The following is a 20,809-nucleotide window of genomic DNA, read 5'->3' as shown; positions in this document are numbered from 1 at the left end:
GGAGGCAAAAGCAAAAGACAGATAGGAGATGAGGAAAAGTGGAGGGCAGAGAAACCCAAGGCAAAGAACAAAAAGGGCCATTGTACAGCAAAATTCTAAAAGGACAGAGGGTGTTAAAAAAACAAGCCTAAAGGCTTTGTGTCTTAATGCAAGGAGTATCCGTAATAAGGTGGATGAATTGACTGTGCAAATAGATGTTAACAAATATGATGTGATTGGGATTACGGAGACGTGGCTCCAGGATGATCAGGGCTGGGAACTCAACATCCAGGGGTATTCAACATTCAGGAAGGATAGAATAAAAGGAAAAGGAGATGGGGTAGCATTGCTGGTTAAGGAGGAAATTAAGGCAATAGTTAGGAAGGATATTAGCTTGGATGATGTGGAATCTATATGGGTAGAGCTGCAGAACACCAAAGGGCAAAGAACGTTAGTGGGAGTTGTGTACAGACCTCCAAACAGTAGTAGTGATGTTGGGGAGGGCATCAAACATGAAATTAGGGGTGCGTGCAATAAAGGTGCAGCAGTTATAATGGGTGACTTTAATATGCACATAGATTGGGCTAACCAAACTGGAAGTAATACGGTGGAGGAGGATTTCCTGGAGTGCATAAGGGATGGTTTTTTAGACCAATATGTCAAGGAACCAACTAGGGGGGAGGCCATCTTAGACTGGGTGTTACGTAATGAGAGAGGATTAATTAGCAATCTCGTTGTGCGAGGCCCCTTGGGGAAGAGTGACCATAATATGGTGGAATTCTGCATTGGGATGGAGAATGAAGCAGTTAATTCAGAGACCATGGTCCAGAACTTAAAGAAGGCTAACTTTGAAGGTATGAGGCGTGAATTGGCTGGGATGGATTGGCGAATGATACTGAAGGGGTTGACTGTGGATGGGCAATGGCAGACATTTAGAGACCGCATGGATGAACTACAACAATTGTACATTCCTGTCTGGCATAAAAATAAAAAAGGGAAGGTGGCTCAACCATGGCTATCAAGGGAAATCAGGGATAGTATTAAAGCCAAGGAAGTGCATACAAATTGGCCAGAAATAGCAGCGAACCTGGGGACTGGGAGAAATTTAGAACTCAGCAGAGGAGGACAAAGGGTTTGATTAGGGCAGGGAAAATGGAGTATGAGAAGAAGCTTGCAGGGAACATTAAGACGGATTGCAAAAGTTTCTATAGATATGTAAAGAGAAAAAGGTTAGTAAAGACAAACGTAGGTCCCCTGCAGTCAGAATCAGGGGAAGTCATAACGGGGAACAAAGAAATGGCGGACCAATTGAACAAGTACTTTGGTTCGGTATTCACGAAGGAGGACACGAACAACCTTCCGGTTATAAAAGGGGTCGGGGGGTCTAGTAAGGAGGAGGAACTGAGGGAAATCCTTATTAGTCGGGAAATTGTGTTGGGGAAATTGATGGGATTGAAGGCCGATAAATCCCCAGGGCCTGATGGACTGCATCCCAGAGTACTTAAGGAGGTGGCCTTGGAAATAGTGGATGCGTTGACAGTCATTTTCCAACATTCCATTGACTCTGGATCAGTTCCTATAGAGTGGAGGGTAGCCAATGTAACCCCACTTTTTAAAAAAGGAGGGAGAGAGAAAACAGGGAATTATAGACCGGTCAGCCTGACATCGGTAGTGGGTAAAATGATGGAATCAATTATTAAGGATGTCATAGCAGTGCATTTGGAAAGAGGTGACATGATAGGTCCAAGTCAGCATGGATTTGTGAAAGGGAAATCATGCTTGACAAATCTTCTGGAATTTTTTGAGGATGTTTCCAGTAGAGTGGACAAGGGAGAACCAGTTGATTTGGTATATTTGGACTTTCAGAAGGCGTTCGACAAGGTCCCACACAAGAGATTGATGTGCAAAGTTAGAGCATATGGGATTGGGGGTAGTGTACTGACATGGATTGAGAACTGGTTGTCAGACAGGAAGCAAAGAGTAGGAGTAAATGGGTACTTTTCAGAATGGCAGGCAGTGACTAGTGGGGTACCGCAAGGTTCTGTGCTGGGGCCCCAGCTGTTTACACTGTACATTAATGATTTAGATGAGGGGATTAAATGTAGTATCTCCAAATTTGCGGATGACACTAAGTTGGGTGGCAGTGTGAGCTGCGAGGAGGATGCTGTGAGGCTGCAGAGCAACTTGGATAGGTTAGGTGAGTGGGCAAATGCATGGCAGATGAAGTATAATGTGGATATATGTGAGGTTATCCACTTTGGTGGTAAAAACAGAGAGACAGACTATTATCTGAATGGTGACAGATTAGGAAAAGGGGAGGTGCAAAGAGACCTGGGTGTCATGGTACATTGAAGGTTGGCATGCAGGTGCAGCAGGCAGTTAAGAAAGCAAATGGCATGTTGGCCTTCATAGCAAGGGGATTTGAGTATAGGGGCAGGGAGGTGTTGCTACAGTTGTACAGGGCATTGGTGAGGCCACACCTGGAGTATTGTGTACAGTTTTGGTCTCCTAACCTGAGGAAGGACATTCTTGCTCTTGAGGGAGTGCAGCGAAGGTTCACCAGACTGATTCCCGGGATGGCGGGACTGACCTATCAAGAAAGACTGGATCAACTGGGCTTGTATTCACTGGAGTTCAGAAGAATGAGAGGGGATCTCATAGAAACATTTAAAATTCTGACGGGGTTAGACAGGTTAGATGCAGGAAGAATGTTCCCAATGTTGGGGAAGTCCAGAACCAGAGGTCACAGTCTAAGGATAAGGGGTAAGCCATTTAGGACCGAGATGCGGAGGAACTTCTTCACCCAGAGAGTGGTGAACCTGTGGAATTCTCTACCACAGAAAGTTGTTGAGGCCAATTCACTAAATATATTCAAAAAGGAGTTAGATGAGGTCCTTACTACTAGGGGGATAAAGGGGTATGGCGAGAAAGCAGGAATGGGGTACTGAAGTTGAATGTTCAGCCATGAACTCATTGAATGGCGGTGCAGGCTAGAAGGGCAGAATGGCCTACTCCTGCACCTATTTTATATGTTTCTATGTTGTTCGGCGATGGTAATGCCATTGAATGTCAAGGAGCAGTGGTTAAACTCTTGCTTGTTGGAGATGGTCATTGCTTGGCACTTGTGTGGCACGAATGTTACTTGCCACTTACCAGCCCAAGCCTGAATGTCTTCCAGGTCTTGCTGCATGTGGGCATAGACTGCTCCATTATCTGAGGAGTTGTGAATGGAACTGAACACTGCAATCATCAGCGAACATCCCCACTTCTAACCTTATGATGAAGGGAAGGTCATTTATGAAGCAGCTGAAGATGGTTGGGCCGAGGACACTGCCCTGATGACTTGGGGCTGAGATGATTGACCGCCAACAACCACAACCATCTTCCTTTGTGCTAGGTATGACTCCAGCCAGTGTAGAGTTTTCACCTGATTCCCATTGACTTCAGTTTTACTCGGGCTCCTTGATGCCACACTCAGTCAAATGCTGCCTTGATGTCGAGGGCAGTCACTCTCACCTCACCTCTGGAATTCAGCTTTTTTGTCCATGTTTGGACCAAGGCTGTAATGAGGTCTGGAGCCGAGTGGTCCTGGCGGAACCCAAACTGAGCATCAGTGAGCAGGTTATTGGTGAGTAAATGCACTGTCGATGACACCTTCCATCACTTTGCTGATGATTGAGAGTAGACTGATGGGACGGTAATTGGCCGGATTTGATTTGTCCTGCATTTTGTGGACAGGACAAACCTGGGCAGTTTTCCACATTGTCGGTTAATGCCAGTGTTGTAGCTGTATTGGAACAGCTTGGCTGGAGGCATGGCTAGTTCTGGAGCACAACAGCCGGGATGTTGTTGGGACCCATAGCCTTTGCTGTATCTACTGCGCTCAGCCGTTTCTTGATATCAAGCGGAGTGAATTGAATTGGCTGAAGACTGGCTTTATGATAGTGGGGACCTCGGGAGGAGGCCGATATGGATCATCCACTCGGCACTTCTGGCTGAAGATGGTTGCAAACACTTCAGCCTTGTCTTTTGCACTCACGTGCTGGGCTCCGCCATCATTGAGGATGGGGATATTCATGGAGCCTCCTCCTCCTGATAGTTGATTGTGGGATAGCTTAGCTCTGTCTATAGCATGCTGCCTCTGCTGCTTAGCATGCATATAGTCCTGTGTTGCAGCTTCCCCAGGTTAGTACTTCATTTTTAGGTACACCTGGTGCTGCTTCTAGTAGGCTCTCTGCACTCCTCGTTGAACAGGGTTGGTCCCCTGGCTTAATAGTAATGGTACTGAGGGATATGCCGGGCTATGAGGTTACAGATTGTGGTGGAATACAATTCTGCTGCTGCTGATGGCCCACAGCACCTCATGGATGCCCAGTTTTGAGCTGCTAGATCTGTTCTGAATCTATCCCATTTAGCACAGTGGTAGTGCTATATAACACGATGTAGGGTGTCCTCAATGTGAAGACAGGATTTCATCTCCAGAAGGACTGTGTGGTGGTCACTGCTACCAATGCTATCATGGACAGATGCATCTGCGACAGGTAGATTGGTGAGGACAAGGTCAAGTAGGTTTTTCCCTCGTGTTGGTTCTCTCACCATCTACCGCAGGCCCAGTCTGGCAGCTATGTCCTTCAGGACTCGGCCAGCTCGGTCAGTAGTGGTGCTACCGAGCCACTCTTGGTGATGGACGTTGAATTTCCCCACCCAGAGTACATTCTGTGCCCTTGCTACCCTCAGTGCTTCTTCCAAGTGGTGTTCAACATGGAGGAGTACTGATTCATCAGCTGAGAACATAAGAACATAAGAAATAGGAGCAGGAATAGGCCACCTGGCCTCTTGAGCCTGCTTCGCCATTTAATCAGATCATGGCTGATCTGATCATGGACTCAGCTCCACTTCCCTGCCCGCTCCCCATAACCCTTTATTCCCTTATCGCTCAAAAATCTGTCTATCTCCGTCTTAAATATATTCAATGACCCAGTCTCCACAGCTCTCTGGGGCAGAGAATTCCATAGATTTACAATCCTCAGAGAAGAAATTCCTCCTCATCCCAGTTTTAAATGGGCGGCCCCTTATTCTGAGACTATGGCCCCTAGTTTTAATTTCCCCTATGGGTATAAATATCCTCTCTGCATCCACCATGTTGAGCCCCTTCATTATCTTTTATGTTTCGATAAGATCACCTCTGATTCTTCCGAACTCCAATGTGTATAGGCCGAACCTACTCAACCTATCTTCATAAGTCAGCCCCCTTCTCCGGAATCAACCTAGTGAACCTTCTCTGAACAGCCTCCAATGCAAGTATATCCTTCCTTAAATATTGAGTGAAGGTGCTAGGTGGTGATCAGCAGGAGGTTTCCTTGCCCATGCTTGACCTGAAGCCATGAGGCTTCATGAGGGCTCAATGTTGAGGACTCCCAGGGCCACTCCCTCCTGACTGTATACCACTGTGCCACCACTCCTGGTGGGTCTGTCCAGCCAGTGGGATGGTGATGGGGGAGTCTGGGACATTGGCTGAAAGGCATGAGTCTGTGAGTATGACTATGTCAGGCTGTTGCTAGACTAGTCTGTGGGACAGCTCTCCCAATTTTGGCACAAGTCCCCAGATGTTGTTGAGGAGGACTTTGCCGGGTCGGCTGGGCTGGGTGTGCTGCTGTTGTGTCCGAAGCCGGTGCCGAGGTCGATGCCGGTTGGTCCGTCTAGTTTTATTATTATAGCTTTTCGTAGCAGTTTGTTGCAACTGAGTGTCTCGCTGGGCCATTTCAGAGGGCAGTTAAGAGTCAACCACATTGCTGTGGGTTTGAAGCCACATATCGGCCAGACCGGGTAAGGGCAGCAGATTTCTTTCCCTAAGGGACATTAGTGAATATGTTCATATTGTGATGATGGACCTGGACTGGCAACCCAGAGGTTGCGAGTTCAAATTCCACTCAGGCAGGTTGTGAAATTAAAGTCAAGAAACCTTTTAATTTTTGAGCTGACACCAGAAATAATAGCCACACAAGCTTCTGGATTGCTGTAAAAAGCCAACCAGCTTACTGTTATCCAAGCCGGCCTAACATACACACCAGCTCAATCCCACCTATGTGATCAGCTTTTATTGCTCTCAGAAGTGACCAAGCAGGCATGCAGTTGTAAATAATTACTGTCCCACTGACAAGACATAGCCGCCAGAAGAGGCATCACAGTGGTATACAGCTAGGTAGGAATAGCATTGGAAGTCCATATTGACTCCAAACCTCATTAAGTCACGAAGTCTCTCAGTTTTAGATCAAACAGAGTCAAAGAAAGCTCCTGCTGATCAGCCCGTGCTGCCCCCTCAACACGTGGAATAGTACTCCTCCTTGTTGAACATTATTTGGAGGAATTCCTAAGGGGAAGAGAATGTATTGTGGCCGAGGGCCTTCAGTATCTAGCATAAGAACATAAGAACATAAGAATTAGGAACAGGAGTAGGCCATCTAGCCCCTCGAGCCTGCTCCGCCATTCAACAAGATCATGGCTGATCTGGCCGTGGACTCCGCTCCACTTACCCGCCCGCTCCCCGTAACCCTTAATTCCCTTATTGGTTAAAAATCTATCTATCTGCGATTTGAATACATTCAATGAGCTAGCCTCAACTGCTTCCTTGGGCAGAGAATTCCACAGATTCACAACCCTCTGGGAGAAGAAATTCCTTCTCAACTCAGTTTTAAATTGGCTCCCCCGTATTTTGAGGCTGTGCCCCCTAGTTCTAGTCTCCCCGACCAGTGGAAACAACTTCTCTGCCTATATCTTGTCTATCCCTTTCATTATTTTAAATGTTTCTATAAGATCACCCCTCATCCTTCTGAACTCCCAACGAGTAAAGACCCAGTCTACTCAATCTATCATCATAAGGTAACCCCCTCATCTACGGAATCGGCCTAGTGAATTGTCTCTGGACCCCCTCCAAAGCTAGTATATCCTTCCTTAAGTAAGGTGACCAAAACTGCACGCAGTACTCCAGGTGCGGCCTCACCAATATCCTATACAGTCGCAGCAGGACCTCCCTGCTTTTGTACTCCATCCCTCTCGCAATGAAGGCCAACATTCCATTCGCCTTCCTGATTACCTGCTGCACTTGCAAACTAGCTTTTTGGGATTCATGCACAAGGACCCCCAGGTCCCTCTGCACCACCGTATGTTGTAATTTCTCCCCATTCAAATAATATTCCCTTTTACTGTTTTTTTTCCAAGGTGGATGACCTCACATTTTCCGACATTGTATTCCATCTGCCAAACCTTCGCCCATTCGCTTAACCTATCTAAATCTCTTTGCAGCCTCTCTGTGTCCTCTACACAACCCGCTTTCCCACCAATCTTTGTGTCATCTGCAAATTTTGTTACACTACACTCTGACCCCTCTTCCAGGTCATCTATGTATATTGTAAACAGTTGTGGTCCCAGCACCGATCCCTGTGGCACACCACTAACCACCGATTTCCAACCCGAAAAGGACCCGTTTATCCCGACTCTCTGCTTTCTGTTAGCTAGCCAATTCTCTATCCATGCTAATACATTTCCACTGACTCCACGTACTTTATCTTCTGCAGTAACCTTTTGTGTGGCACCTTATCGAATGCCTTTTGGAAATCTAAATACACCACATCCATCGATACACCTCTATCCACCATGCTCGTTATATCCTCAAAGAATTCCAGTAAATTAGTTAAACATGATTTCCCCTTCATGAATCCATGTTGCATCTGCTTGATTGCACTATTCCTATCTAGATGTCCCGCTATTTCTTCCTTAATGATAGCTTCAAGCATTTTCCCCACTACAGATGTTAAACTAACCGGCCTATAGTTACCTGCCTTTTGTCTGCCCCCTTTTTTAAACAGAGGCGTTACATTAGCTGCTTTCCAATCCGCTGGTACCTCCCCAGAGTCCAGAGAATTTTGGTAGATTATAACGAATGCGTCTGCTATAACTTCTGCCATCTCTTTTAATACCCTAGGATGCATTTCATCAGGACCAGGGGACTTGTCTACCTTGAGTCCCATTAGCCTGTCCAGCACTACCTCCCTAGTGATAGTGATTATCTCAAGGTCCTCCCTTCCCACATTCCTGTGACCAGCAATTTTTGGCATGGTTTTTGTGTCTTCCACTGTGAAGACCGAAGCAAAATAATTGTTTAAGGTCTCAGCCATTTCCACATTTCCCATTATTAAATCCCCCTTCTCATCTTTTAAGGGACCAACATTTACTTTAGTCACTCTTTTCCGTTTTATATATCGGTAAAAGCTTTTACTATCTGTTTTTATGTTTTGCGCAAGTTTACTTTCGTAATCTATCTTTCCTTTCTTTATTGCTTTCTTAGTCATTCTTTGCTGTCATTTAAAATTTTCCCAATCTTCTAGTTTCCCACTAACCTTGGCCACCTTATACGCATTGGTTTTTAATTTGATACTCTCCTTTATTTCCTTGGTTATCCACGGCTGGTTATCCCTTCTCTTATCGCCCTTCTTTTTCACTGGAATATATTTTTGTTGAGCACTATGAAAGAGCTCCTTAAAAGTCCTCCACTGTTCCTCAATTGTGCCACCGTTTAGTCTGTGTTTCCAGTCTATTTTAGCCAACTCTGCCCTCATCCCACTGCAGTCCCCTTTGTTTAAGCATAGTACGCTCGTTTGAGACACTACTTCCTCACCCTCAATCTGTATTACAAATTCAACCATACTGTGATCACTCATTCCGAGAGGATCTTTTACTCAGAGATCGTTTATTTTTCCTGTCTCATTACACAGGACCAGATCTAAGATAGCTTGTTCCCTTGTAGGTTCTGTAACATACTGGTCTAAGAAACAATCCCGTATGCATTCTATGAATTCCTCCGTGCGATTTGATTTGACCAATCGATATATAGGTTAAAATCCCCCATGATTACTGCCGTTCCTTTTTCACATGCCTCCATTATTCCCTTGATTATTGCCCAGCCCACCGTGAAGTTATTATTTGGGGGCCTATAAACTATGCCCACCAATGACTTTTTTACCCTTACTATCTCTAATCTCCACCCACAATGATTCAACATTTTGTTCATTAGAGCCAATATCGTCTCTCACAACTGCCCTGATATCATCCTTTATTAACAGAGCTACCCCACCTCCTTTCTCTTCTTGTCTATCTTTCCGAATTGTCAGACACCCCTGTATGTTTAATTCCAGACTTGGCCACCCTGCAACCACGTTTCTGTAATGGCCACCAAATCATACCTATTTGTAATGATTTGTGCCGTCAACTCATTTACTTTATTTCGAATGCTGCGTGCGTTTAGGTAGAGTGTTTTAATACTAGTTTTTAAACCATGATTTTTAGTTTTGACCCCTTGGTGACTGAGGTGGCTGCGTTCTCAAGGACACAGCTCGTACACCAGGCCTGGAGCAGGTGATGAGGGAACCAACACTGTTTGATCTCACCCTCAGCAACCTACGTTTCAGAGACCTTATAGTCTCCATATTGAGGACGCATTCCATTGTGTGGTGTGGCACTACTACTGTGCTAAGTGGGACAGAGAACGGAACGCTTGAGAGTCCAAAACTGGGCACGCATGAATCCCTGTGAGCCATTAACAAAAGCAGAATGGTACATTTATTACCATCAAGTGGCGAGACCCATCCTGGTTTAATGCTGAGTGTAACAGGGTGTAGCACTCGGCATACCTTAGAATGAGTTACCAGCCCAGTACTAGACAGGGTTAGCTACAAGCTAACTACCAAAAGCAGCAAGCTGTAGACACAGCTAAGCAGTCTCTCAGCCCCTGGTTCAGATCAAAGCTCTTTCATCCTCAACCAGCCAGTACAGTGCTGGGCAACCAGGCAACTAACATGGGGAAGAGGCTCCGTGGACATTCTCATCCTCAACCTAGGTGGAGCACAGCGCGTGAGTGCAAGGGGCAAGGCTGAAGTGTTTGCAAGGGTCTTCAGACAGAATTGCACTGCAGCAACTCACCAAGACTACGAGGACATCACTTCTCTACGATCTCTACCACTGATGAAAGCAAGTTCCTTTCCAAGTCACAGCCATCTTGACTTAGGAACATACATCAGGCAAGAAGCGCCCAGCCACACTTCCACTGGAATTTGCAGTTTTAAAAAAAAAAAAGGCGAAGACTCCATAGGATCTGGTCCCGTCCCTGTCCCGACTGCACTGCCACTCCGGCCCACCCCCCAGCCTGCCCGCCCCATCAGCACTGCCACTCCGGCCCCCCAGTCTCCCTGCCCCGACAGCACTGCCACTCCGGCCCACCCCCCTGTCTGCCCCGATAGCACTGCCACTCCACCCCACCCCCCCCCCCCCGCCACCCCCAGTCTCCCTGCCATTGCAGCCCACTCCCCATCCTGCCTGTCCGGATACCACTGCCACTCCACCCCACCCCACCCGTCACGGGAATATTGCTCCCCATATATTTTAATAGACTTCCTTTTTTTGTCCAAAACAAAAATATTATTGCACGGCATAGTCTCGTGAAGGTATGAAGCTTAAAAGAAAATTAACTGGGTATTATCACGTGAGAATTTTTTTCACATGTTGGTTTAGTGTTGGCCTTGGTGCAATGGTAGCAGTCTCACCTCTGTGTCAGAAGGCCATGGGTCTTCGCTCCACTCCAGGGACTTGAGCTTATAAACCAGACTGGCACTGAGGGAGTGCTGCACTGTCGGAGGTGCTGTCTTTTTTGGATGAGATATTAAGCCATGATGCTGTCCTCCTAACCGGCACCACTAAATAACTTGCTGTTTGTGGGACTTTGCTGTGTAAATTGGCTGCTGGAGTTTCCTGCATTATAAAAGTAACATCAAAATACTTCATTGGCATTGGGATGCTCTGAGAATGTGAAGGGCGCTATATAAACGCAAGTTCTTTCTTTACAGAGTAGTATAGACAATGAAGCTTTGTAGGAGAACAGAGCTTGCTTTAACTGAAGCATTAGCATCTAACTTACATGAAAGAAAACTAGAATTAAATGAAATTATTAACACATTTTACTATAATAACCTCTCCAGCTCGGTGCTAAATAAAACGACCTGTTAAAATTCTCTGACAGTTGCTCGACTGATTTCTTCCTGAAGACGGTCGTTCTGGCATGTACAGCCTCTGCACGTGTCTGATGACGTCTGCTGTGTGCCAAGAGTTCTGGCTCTGTGATTGGCAGGAACCTGGAGTGAAAGGTGACTAATGTGGCGACTGCACAAATCAGGCATTACAGGAAATAATGTGCTATAAATCTTAATTGCTTTCATAACTGGGAAGTGAACAAACAGCCTTAACTGTTAATAATGTTATTATTGAAAGGTTGTCAAAAACAGAATAATGTTCTATCTTTGAGCTTGATTGACATAGTCCATTTTGAGAATTTATCAGCAGATGAAAGCTGACTTTTGCAATTGAAATTCTCTGGTAAACTGGCAGAGCTGGTTTCCCACTAGTTCCCTTGCTAAAGGCACCGACTGTTTCAATGATTACTTACCTGGAGACCCCTGGCACAGGCAGTAATGATTTCTCTTGTCGATCCGCCAAGGATAATGCAGGCTCCATGCAGATTTACCCCAGTGCAAGGTACAGGTGGTTGCTTTGTTGGACGCAGTTTCTTAGCGAATCCCTTTGCCAGTGGCTGCGTCTCTGCATTCTCCCCTTGGTGTAGGAGCAGGAGTTGCCTGGTCTTGATACCTCTGTGGGTCCATTTACCTCTGCAAGTAAAGTACAAGTGGAACTTCCTCTATGTAAGTGTGCGATCAGCTCCCACTCAGTCTGTGCAGACAGTGGTGGGCTTGTTTCCCTGCAGACAGCACTAGCAACTATGGCTGTCTACAGAGAGCTTCTGCTCTTTACTAGCTGTGAAGTGAAGGAGGTTCATGGAGTTTATCCAGTTCACACTACATCATAGAAAATATCAGTGTTGTTCTGTCCCTTGCAGAAAACTTTTTTTAAGGAAAAAATTCAAAATTCTTTCCATAAATGTAAAAAAAAGTTATCGGCTTTTGTGATTAAAATCAAATGCTGGATTTGAATCTGTGTAATATGATCTTTATCACAAAAAAGGACCTTATTCACTCATGAAACAGTATGTCTTTAATGCCATTACTTCCCTATATCCTGAGGTTTTGATTTTGGTACAGAAATGCTACCAGAGGTGCCAAAGACTGGGAGATGCTCTGTAGCTTTGATTCCTAATAGTATTGACAAACAGACTAATACAAGACAAACAATTGGGCTAAGTTCGGCAACCATGATAGATGACAATGGAGTTCACAAAAAGCTCTGTGTTTGCACGTTTCTTCTCTGCCATTTTAGTAACCAGAACAGTGATTATGTCTGGCAGCATATTGCTGAATGCTCTTCTGTTTCCTTATAATAATTCCTTTTTTCCCCAAATGCACATTGTGCCTTGTGGCATGCCAGCAGTAAAAATGTCAGTTGCAATAATTATTTCTCGGTGAAAAATGCTTGCAGACATCATCTTCTAGCTGCCCGCACAGTCGTGTAATAATAAGAAATGGCTTTATCCTGACTGTTCAAATAGGCAGAAAATGAAGACAGTCAAGTTTATTATAACGCACTCGTCTGCTGGTTTTTGAGTTTTTTTTTAAAGCAGACAAAAGATTAAAACCAACTGCTTTAAAACAGTATCCTGTAAGGCCACTGGTGAGGCATCAGAATCTCTTGTTTATGTAACGGTTATAAATTCACTTCAGATGTGAATCTTTAGCCAAGTCCCTCGTGCAGATGCTGCGGTCGATGAGGAACAAAAACCTTTTGCTCCACGCCATGGATTTGTGGCAACGGGGCAGCAGTTTGATTCATTCTCTGCCTGGGTAGGCATTGCTACCACTCAGAGATTGAAACTGATGTTCCATTTTAATCATATTAGGGTTGAGTTGGCCAGTGATAACCTATTTGAAACTGCAGTCAAACGTCTGTGCAGCAACCACGTTCAGGTAACTGTTAGAGATGTGTAACCCAGCATGGCTATTTGAGTGATATAAAGAGGTATACTAGACAGTGCTGAGAGAAGACTGACTCCGGCTTACTGTGCAACCCCCTTCCTCCCTTCATGCCACCAACTATACCTTCATCCACCTAGGCCCCATGCTTTGGAAATTCCTCTCTCAATCCCAGTTCCTCCAACTTCCTCTCTAAGACTGTTCTTAAACACACCTCTTTGACCAACCCTTTTGTCACTTATCCCAATATCTCTTTAGCTCGGCGGCCATTTCTTCCTTACACGTCTGTGAACCACCATGAGACGATTTACTACGTTAAAGGTGCTATACAAATGTAAGTTGTTATGAAATAACTGGATAATTTACCCAAAATATATCCGACTGAAATCTTTACCTGGAGAGAAATGAGGAAAGATTAGCAGAGCTAGTCCCTAATAACATAAGAATTAGGAACAGGAGTAGGGCATCTAGCCCCTCGAGTCTGCTCCGCCATTCAATAAGATCATGGCTGATCTGAAAGTCAGTTATTTGAATCTTTTTTTCTTTTTGCCACTCCCCTCCCCTCTCCTTCCTTACTAGGTTAATAGAATGTTCCCCGCCCTATGTAACTTGGTTAGTATAGCTGTCAATGCAGCAGCATTGCACCCTGGTCTCTGATACCAGGCTTTAAAGCGGCGTGTCTCGGTACGCTCACACTCCACCTCTCCTGGAGCATGGATAAATCACCGAGCAGCAAGGGAGCCTTAAGCTTGTGTCCTGGCAGGACGTTGCTGGTATCCATGGCGATGTCTAGCCAAGGACGACAGCATAAATACAAGAAACGGACTTATAAAGAGGGGCAGAGAATAGATGGAAAGTTAGACTTCCCCAAAATAAAATAGAAGGAAGGAAGTATATCTGTATTTTGTTTGATAAATTCCATGAACATCCTGTTTCAGATTTGGCAGAAATCAGCACAGGAATATCTTATCCCGGAATTATTTTACCCCAGCTTTGTTTTGGAGCAAGTTACAAAAATCTATTTGTTTAAATGTGTCTAATAAAAATGAGAAGCTAATAAAAGGGATCTTAGAAAACAATATTAGTGAGCTGTATTAATAGTGTACATCAACAGAAGGAAAACAGGAACTAGACAAGTCAGAAATAAAGCCTCGCCAAATGTCATTAGCCTAGCAGTGGTATGTTTGACCTTGGTATAGGTTAAAGGACACGGACCTCAGTAGAAATATCTTTATCATGCAGGAGTTTCTGCCATCTTTGACACCATACAGTGAGGAAGATGGATGATCTGCCAAACTGCTCCCTCGCATGGGTGAATTAGGAGCAAATTTGGCACATAATTCTCTCGTTGCTATGATTAAAAAAAAAATAGTTTTGACCAGAATGGTGACTTGGATTTGCATTGGAACTTTTAAGGATAAAGGATATATGTCGAGAGTTTGTATTTGTTTTATTAAGTTGCAAAGCATTAGTTTTGTTATGACCAATTATATTCCAGTAAGAGGCACATCAGATTTATATTAAAAAATACACAGTTTCCCCATCCCCTCCAGTTCAAGTTGCTAATTCATTGTCTTCAGATTTGGAAACGGCAATATTTATTCAAACAGCTGTAGTCATTGTTATTGATTGTTTTCTGGTTTATCGATGTAATAAATGCTGTTTTGGCGGGGGTGGCCAGGCTGAGTCAGTCCTATGTCAGTCTGTATCTTCCACTGAAGCAGAGCTATTTGCTGCCCACCAAAAACTGCCCACCCCGGTTTCTATACATCAATTATTTCTTCTTGGTTCAGTCTGAATCCTCCATTATAACATTCTGCACCGCGTATTTATGAATGACGCAAAAAATGCATTTCTGTTCTATGGGACTCTGCGCAAATGTTCTATTTTATTGTCAACGCTAACAGAGTTTCAATTTGTGCAATTTAAAAAGTTGCATTTTACCACAGCATTCCTAACGGGTACTTTGAACAACCCCAGCTATAGCCCATATGCAACCGAAGAATGAGACCGTAAATACCCAAACTGCCTTAAGTACAAGTATCAGTTAATCAGAGTTATTCTGTTAAACATTTTGTTGTGCTCTTTGAAGGTCATGATTGTTTTAGATGGAATCCATTCATTTGGAATTTGTATACTGCAAGCTGTTAGAGTAGTAAAAGTTGAAAAGCTGTCTCCCTCAATCTTTTGGCTGTCACAAATGTTTTCAGAGATGTGATATTTCAGCTGCTCTCTTTGTCCCTATTAAAGCCTCATTCATTCTGTAACTCAATTCCCAATTTCCTGGGGTGATCCAGTCATAGATTGATCGAATGATACAGCATAGAAGGAGGCCAGCAAAGCCCATTGTGCTTATGCCGGAGCCATTTTGCTCCAGGACATCAATACATTTTTAAAGTTTCAATGTAAAAATAATTTGGAAGAGTGTGCAATAGCTGGAGTTTGAAAATTGCAATTAGGAAACCTAAGTTCTAATCCCTCCTCAACAAACATTTACTTACATTCCTTCTCCAGGGATGGGGCCTGTCTGAGCAGGCCGGGGAGAGGGAGAAATTGTATTTACAAAGTACACAGTATGAAATTGTAATTACAAAATACAGCTCAACACAAAAGCTTGCACTTATACAACAACAACTTGCATTTATATAGCGCCTTTAATGTCGTAAACACATCCCAAGGCGCTTCACAGGAGAGATATCAAATGTTGACACCGAGACATAAAGATAGGTGACCAAAAGCTTGGTCAAAGAGGTAGATTTTAAGGAGTGAGTTAAGAGAAGAGTGAGGTGGAGAGGTTTTAGGGAGGGAATTCCAGAGCATAGGCCTAAGTAACTGAAGGCACGGTCGCCAATGGTCGAGCGATGGAAATCGGGGATACCCAAGAGGCCAGATTTGGAGGAGCACAGAGAACTTTGAGGGTTGTAAGCAGTATTCCCTCTAAACTGCGGCAGCTGTCTGCCAGTCCTGCGAATATGTGAAACTTTGAATGGGTCGTGTAGCCTGTTAAAGGGACAAATTTAACATTAGGGGCAACATTGTTTGTAAGGCTAGAGGAGATCACGGAGATAGGGGAGGCGAAGCCATGGAGGATTTGAACACAAGGATGAGAATTTTAAATTTGAGATGTTGGTGGAACAGGAGCCAGTGTAGGTCAACGAGCACAGGGATGATGGGTGAACAGGACATAGTGCAAGTTAGGATACGCACAGCAGTTTTGGATGCAGTTACGCAACAAAAGTGTGGACGAGGATTTCAGCAGCAGATGAACTGAGGTAGGGTCAGAAACGGGTGATATTCCTGAGGTGGAAGTAAGCGGTCTTGGTGATGGAGAGGATATGGGATCGGCAGCTCAGCACACGGTCAAATAGGATGCTGAGATTGTGAACAGTCTGGTTCAGCCTCAGACAGTGGCCAATGGAATCGACGGCTAGAGAATGGAGTTTGTGGCAGGGACCGAAGACAAAGGCTTTGGCCTTTCCATTATTTAATTGGACAAAATTTCTGCTCATCAAAACTGGATGTCGGACAAACAGCGTGACAGTGGAGGGGTTGCGAGATAAGGGTGAGGTAGAACTGGGTGTCATCAGCGTACATGTGGATTGTAACATTGAGCTTTTGGATGATGTTGCCAAGAGCCACCATGTAGATGAGAAATGGGAGGGGCCAAGGACTGATCCTTGCGGGGGGCTCTGGCACCATTACTGTAATAAAGCATCTTGGTGTTTGGCAGAGGCAAACATAATGGAGCTAGTGGTGGGAGAAGTCTTGTGGCGGCGTCTGAAGGCAAGGCTAGGCTTGGGAGGAGCCCTTTGAAAGGGGGGAATTAGAGAACAATTACAGAGTGTGCCTGAAGGCAGAGCAGTGAGAAGGGCTGGATTGAGGGGATGCTCGAGCTGGAGGAGAGGAGCTCCTGTGCAGTAACATAGGGCACAAGGAAGGGGACAACATGTTTGAAATTGATCCATTGGGAGTGGGTGAAGGTCGGCAAGGGCAGGGCCACACACTGGCCGGGGTTTTGGATAGGTTGCAATTTGTGAAGTGTGGAACTGACATTGAGGAATTGAGTGTGACGGTGTCAGAGCCTTGGAGAAGGGTTTCAGCAGCAGTGGGGGTGGGCGGGGCCGAGATGGGTGAAGTTGCAGAAGTTAAACAAGGGATCTTAGTGGTAGCTATCAAACTGTGTTTAAACATCGAGATGGTAAAAGATCACTGCACAAGCCTCATCTCAGGTCCCTTCCACAATTGGGATTTCAATGGCTCTCTGAATCATGCTTGTATTGCTAATTCTTGAGTACCTCAGTGTGCAACAAGGTAAGTGTTAAATCAGTCACTTCAACTTTGGCAGCACAGTGGCCAATCTGTGCTGCTGCTGTACAGGTTGCGGCTCCCTTATCCGGAACCCGCGGGACCCGGCCTGTTCTGGATATGGGATTTTTCCGGACAAGGGGTGGTTAAATTGGATGGTACACATACTGAGCAAGGGGATATCAGGGCTGGCTGGCTTGGGGCTGGGAGTGCGGCAGAGATATCATGGGGGGTGCGTTGGATCGCGGGGTCAGTTCAGCGATTGCGGGAGTCGGCAGCGAGGAAGGACGTCAATTTGTTCATGTCGGAGTTCTGCGCATGCTCCACCTGGTGGCCGGGAATGGTTCTGGACGACGCATGGTTCCGGATAAGGAGGTTCTGGATAAGGGAGGTTCAACCTATACTACATTTTTAGATGAGTGGAACTATTGAAATTAGTCTCTGAGATGTAATGTGTGAATCCAGGTTGTAATTTTTTTTTAATGATTATTGCTTGTAACATGATTGAGTAACTTGATACAAAATTGGCAGTGTAAATCTGCAGAAATATGTGCTAATTTCAAGCAAGTCAGTCCTGCTTGGTAGTTTTATTTTAAAATATGACCATTTGAAGTAGGTTAATTAGAGTGCTATGCATTTTATGAAATGCTGTCTGTCTGCATCTAAAAGTGTGAGTTCAGGAGTTCCTCACCAGAACGAGTTTGATTGTAAGGGGTGAAATTCCAAAGCCAGCAGTAACCAGTACTAGTCACTGGCTGAAACAGCTACACACAGCCACTGGTTCTTGGAACTCGTGCCCAGATTTCCCTCTGCCTCTTCCTACTGCACTGTATCTTCAATGCACAAGACATCTTTACTTCCATTTGTATTATTTTTCCTACTTTTGTCTGCAGATTTCCTCCCTTTCACATCTCTGCTGATTTGTCAGCCTGCTGGGTTTCTTGGGCACTGACTGCACTCCACTGCTTTGGCTGTTCTTTATTTGTGAGCCTAGACAAAGTGTTGCAGACTATTCGGCTAGAGGGGGCATCGCCACCACCTCTGCTCCTGGACGCATGCAGTGTTCACACACAGGCGTCTCCAGTGTGGGTCGCTGGATAGCCAGCAGAGCAGGAACCCAGCCTTGCTTTCCTGCCTCTAACCCAGAGCTGCTGACCCCAATCACACAGCTTCTACCAGCATTCCGCATAGTTTTCCTTCCTGATCCATGTGTCTAATCTACTCACTGACTTAATAGTCCGAACTAACGGGGGGCTGTTTCCTAAACCCTTGATTACATCTCTGATTTTACAACTGTGATCGATCAAATGAAATCCGACATTGTTTGAGAGATTTAGTTTTGACTGAAAGCTGAGGACTTCCCACAGTAACATTTAGGTTAAAATGCTTTGTAGCAAAGAAGGACAGAACTTTCATAATGAACTTGTTTATTCACTTATTTTAGAGATTACCCCAAAGACCTCGGCTAGTTGTAGCCCAGCCCCTGAATCTCCGGTCAGCTCTGCTGAATCAGTGAAGAGTGTGGCTGAACTCTCGTCACAGCAATTGACAGCCACCGAGAGCAGTAAGGACGACAAGCCACCAGAACCATGTGAGCAGCCCTCCAACGATCCTCAGGTTCTATCATCACTGCCAATTTCTGGCCAGTCAGCGTTGAGCATACAGGAGTTGGTAGCCATGTCTCCTGAACTCGATACATACGCCATCACAAAGAAAGTCAAAGAGGTGCTGACAGACAACAACTTAGGTAGGTAACAGCACACCTTGCAATGGGCACAAGCCATTCCATTCTCATAACAGACAGCTTGTATAAAAAGAAAACAGGATTCTTTTCTCATTTATATTTCCCCCAAAATGTTATTGTATGTGAGGTTTAAATTGTTTACCAAACTATTTTTATTATCCCTATTTTTATATTAACAGTACAACTAATTTTAGAATATGCCCTCACTGCTGGAGTATGTTGTAAACAGACATTTCACTGTTTTCTTATACAAGATACTGACAAAATCATGAGATGATTGTACAGATTTTCAACAGTGAGTTGGATCTGGGTTGGGTTCCCCTTAGTTACCAGTACTTTGTTTATCCCCTCGCTATCGACCTATTGACTTCTGAAAATCAGACACTTCTATCCCACGCCTAGATTTATATTCATTTCTAAAATAGTTATGACACTATCGAGATTATGCGCGTCAGGTGACCCAAGAAGGATGGGGAGGAGAAGCCAGGTAGAGAGCTTATAGCAGCAACAGTAGCCTGCAGTGATCATTTGCACTTGGCTATTCCCCATGAATGGGTGAGTCAGATCCTGTTAGTGCGACATAGCCCTGGTGTGGGGAATGTTACCAGAATAGTGATCATGCTGTAATCGTTAGTATTTGCTATGTATTATTTAAAAATATTATTTTGATGCAACAAGTAACAGCGCAGGAATTTAAAAAATGATCCATTTCAGTAAGTATTTTTTGTTTGAAAGGGAGGGATAGTTTGGAACTGAGAATAGTGAAGGAAGAACTTGTATTTATGATGTGCTTTTTACAATGTCCGGACATGCCAAAGTGCCCACAGCCAATGAAGTCCTGTCACTGCAGAGAAACAGCAAGGTCCCACACACAGCAATGAGGTAAATCACCAGATAATCCGTTTTAGTCGTGATGTTGGTTGGGGATAAATCTTGGCTAGGAAACCAGGAGAACTCCCCTGTTCTTCTTCACAAAGTGCCATGGGATCATTTATGTCCACCTGAGAGAGTTTAACGTCTCATCTGAAAGACGGTACCTCTGACAGTGCAGCACTCCCTCAGTAATCTATTGAAGTGTCAGCCTGGATCATGGGCTGAGGTCCCAGAGTCGGGCTTGAACCCACAACCCCTTGACTTGGAGGCGAGAGTGAGATCAATGAGCTAGTAATATATCAAACCTGTAAAAGTATGGTTAGTGTTTTTGTGCTGTAAATGTTCCGATGTTTAATCAATGTGCTTGGAGATGATTATTACTGAAGGCTGTACTCAAAAAGAAATAACTGATGTGCTGAGACTCCCATTATAGGCATTCCTCGAGTGCTGTAGTGCCAGTGGGCCCTGTTTATTTAAGCTGGTATAACAATAATGAAGAGACAAATTGACCAATGTTACCCTCTCACTATATCCAAGTGATGCCCGTCAGTCTTACTGTGGCTTTTAATGTGACCTACTCTAGCTCTAGTACTTGTGATTATGTTGTTGTAAGGCTTGAGCTGATACTAAATTTAAACAGCCATTGGTGTTCCCATGATATCTGGAGCTCAGAGGATACAGTTTATACATTGTGATTGGGTGCAGTTTAATCTGCAGTGTTTTATCCAAGTATATCCCAGAATAACCCTGGAAACGCGAGCAAGATGTTTGTTGTGATTGGCCTGCGATTGCATCATGCAGCATAATAAGTGCTAACCTCCATTTATCAGTTTGTCAGGTGTCTGCAGGGCAACGATTGGCCTCTGTGCTGTTAAATGCTGAGGCTGCAGAATGAGCTCTTTCATCAAAGCACAGGAGCTCTTTGTTGCCAAGGACATTCCTG

The 20,809-nt window shown here is 44.7% G+C and overlaps 1 protein-coding gene across 7 annotated transcripts in view; it reads left to right on the top strand.

Moving 5' to 3' along the window:
- LOC139226561 (protein CASP-like) overlaps positions 1-20,809 on the top strand; it is a 578,052-nt gene that overhangs the window by 458,529 nt on the left and 98,714 nt on the right. For 5 of the 7 annotated variants that reach the window (XM_070857405.1, XM_070857403.1, XM_070857407.1 and 2 more), the window contains one exon: positions 18,694-18,996. The exons of the other annotated variants lie outside the window; for them this stretch is intronic. In XM_070857405.1, the coding sequence (XP_070713506.1) occupies positions 18,694-18,996 (303 nt within the window). The remainder of the gene's footprint in view (positions 1-18,693; positions 18,997-20,809) is intronic. 7 annotated transcript variants of the gene reach the window in all.

Source organism: Pristiophorus japonicus, chromosome 16 (assembly GCF_044704955.1).
Source record: "Pristiophorus japonicus isolate sPriJap1 chromosome 16, sPriJap1.hap1, whole genome shotgun sequence".
Taxonomy (NCBI): Eukaryota; Metazoa; Chordata; class Chondrichthyes; family Pristiophoridae; genus Pristiophorus; species Pristiophorus japonicus.
This window is presented reverse-complemented; position numbering and strand designations above follow the sequence as displayed.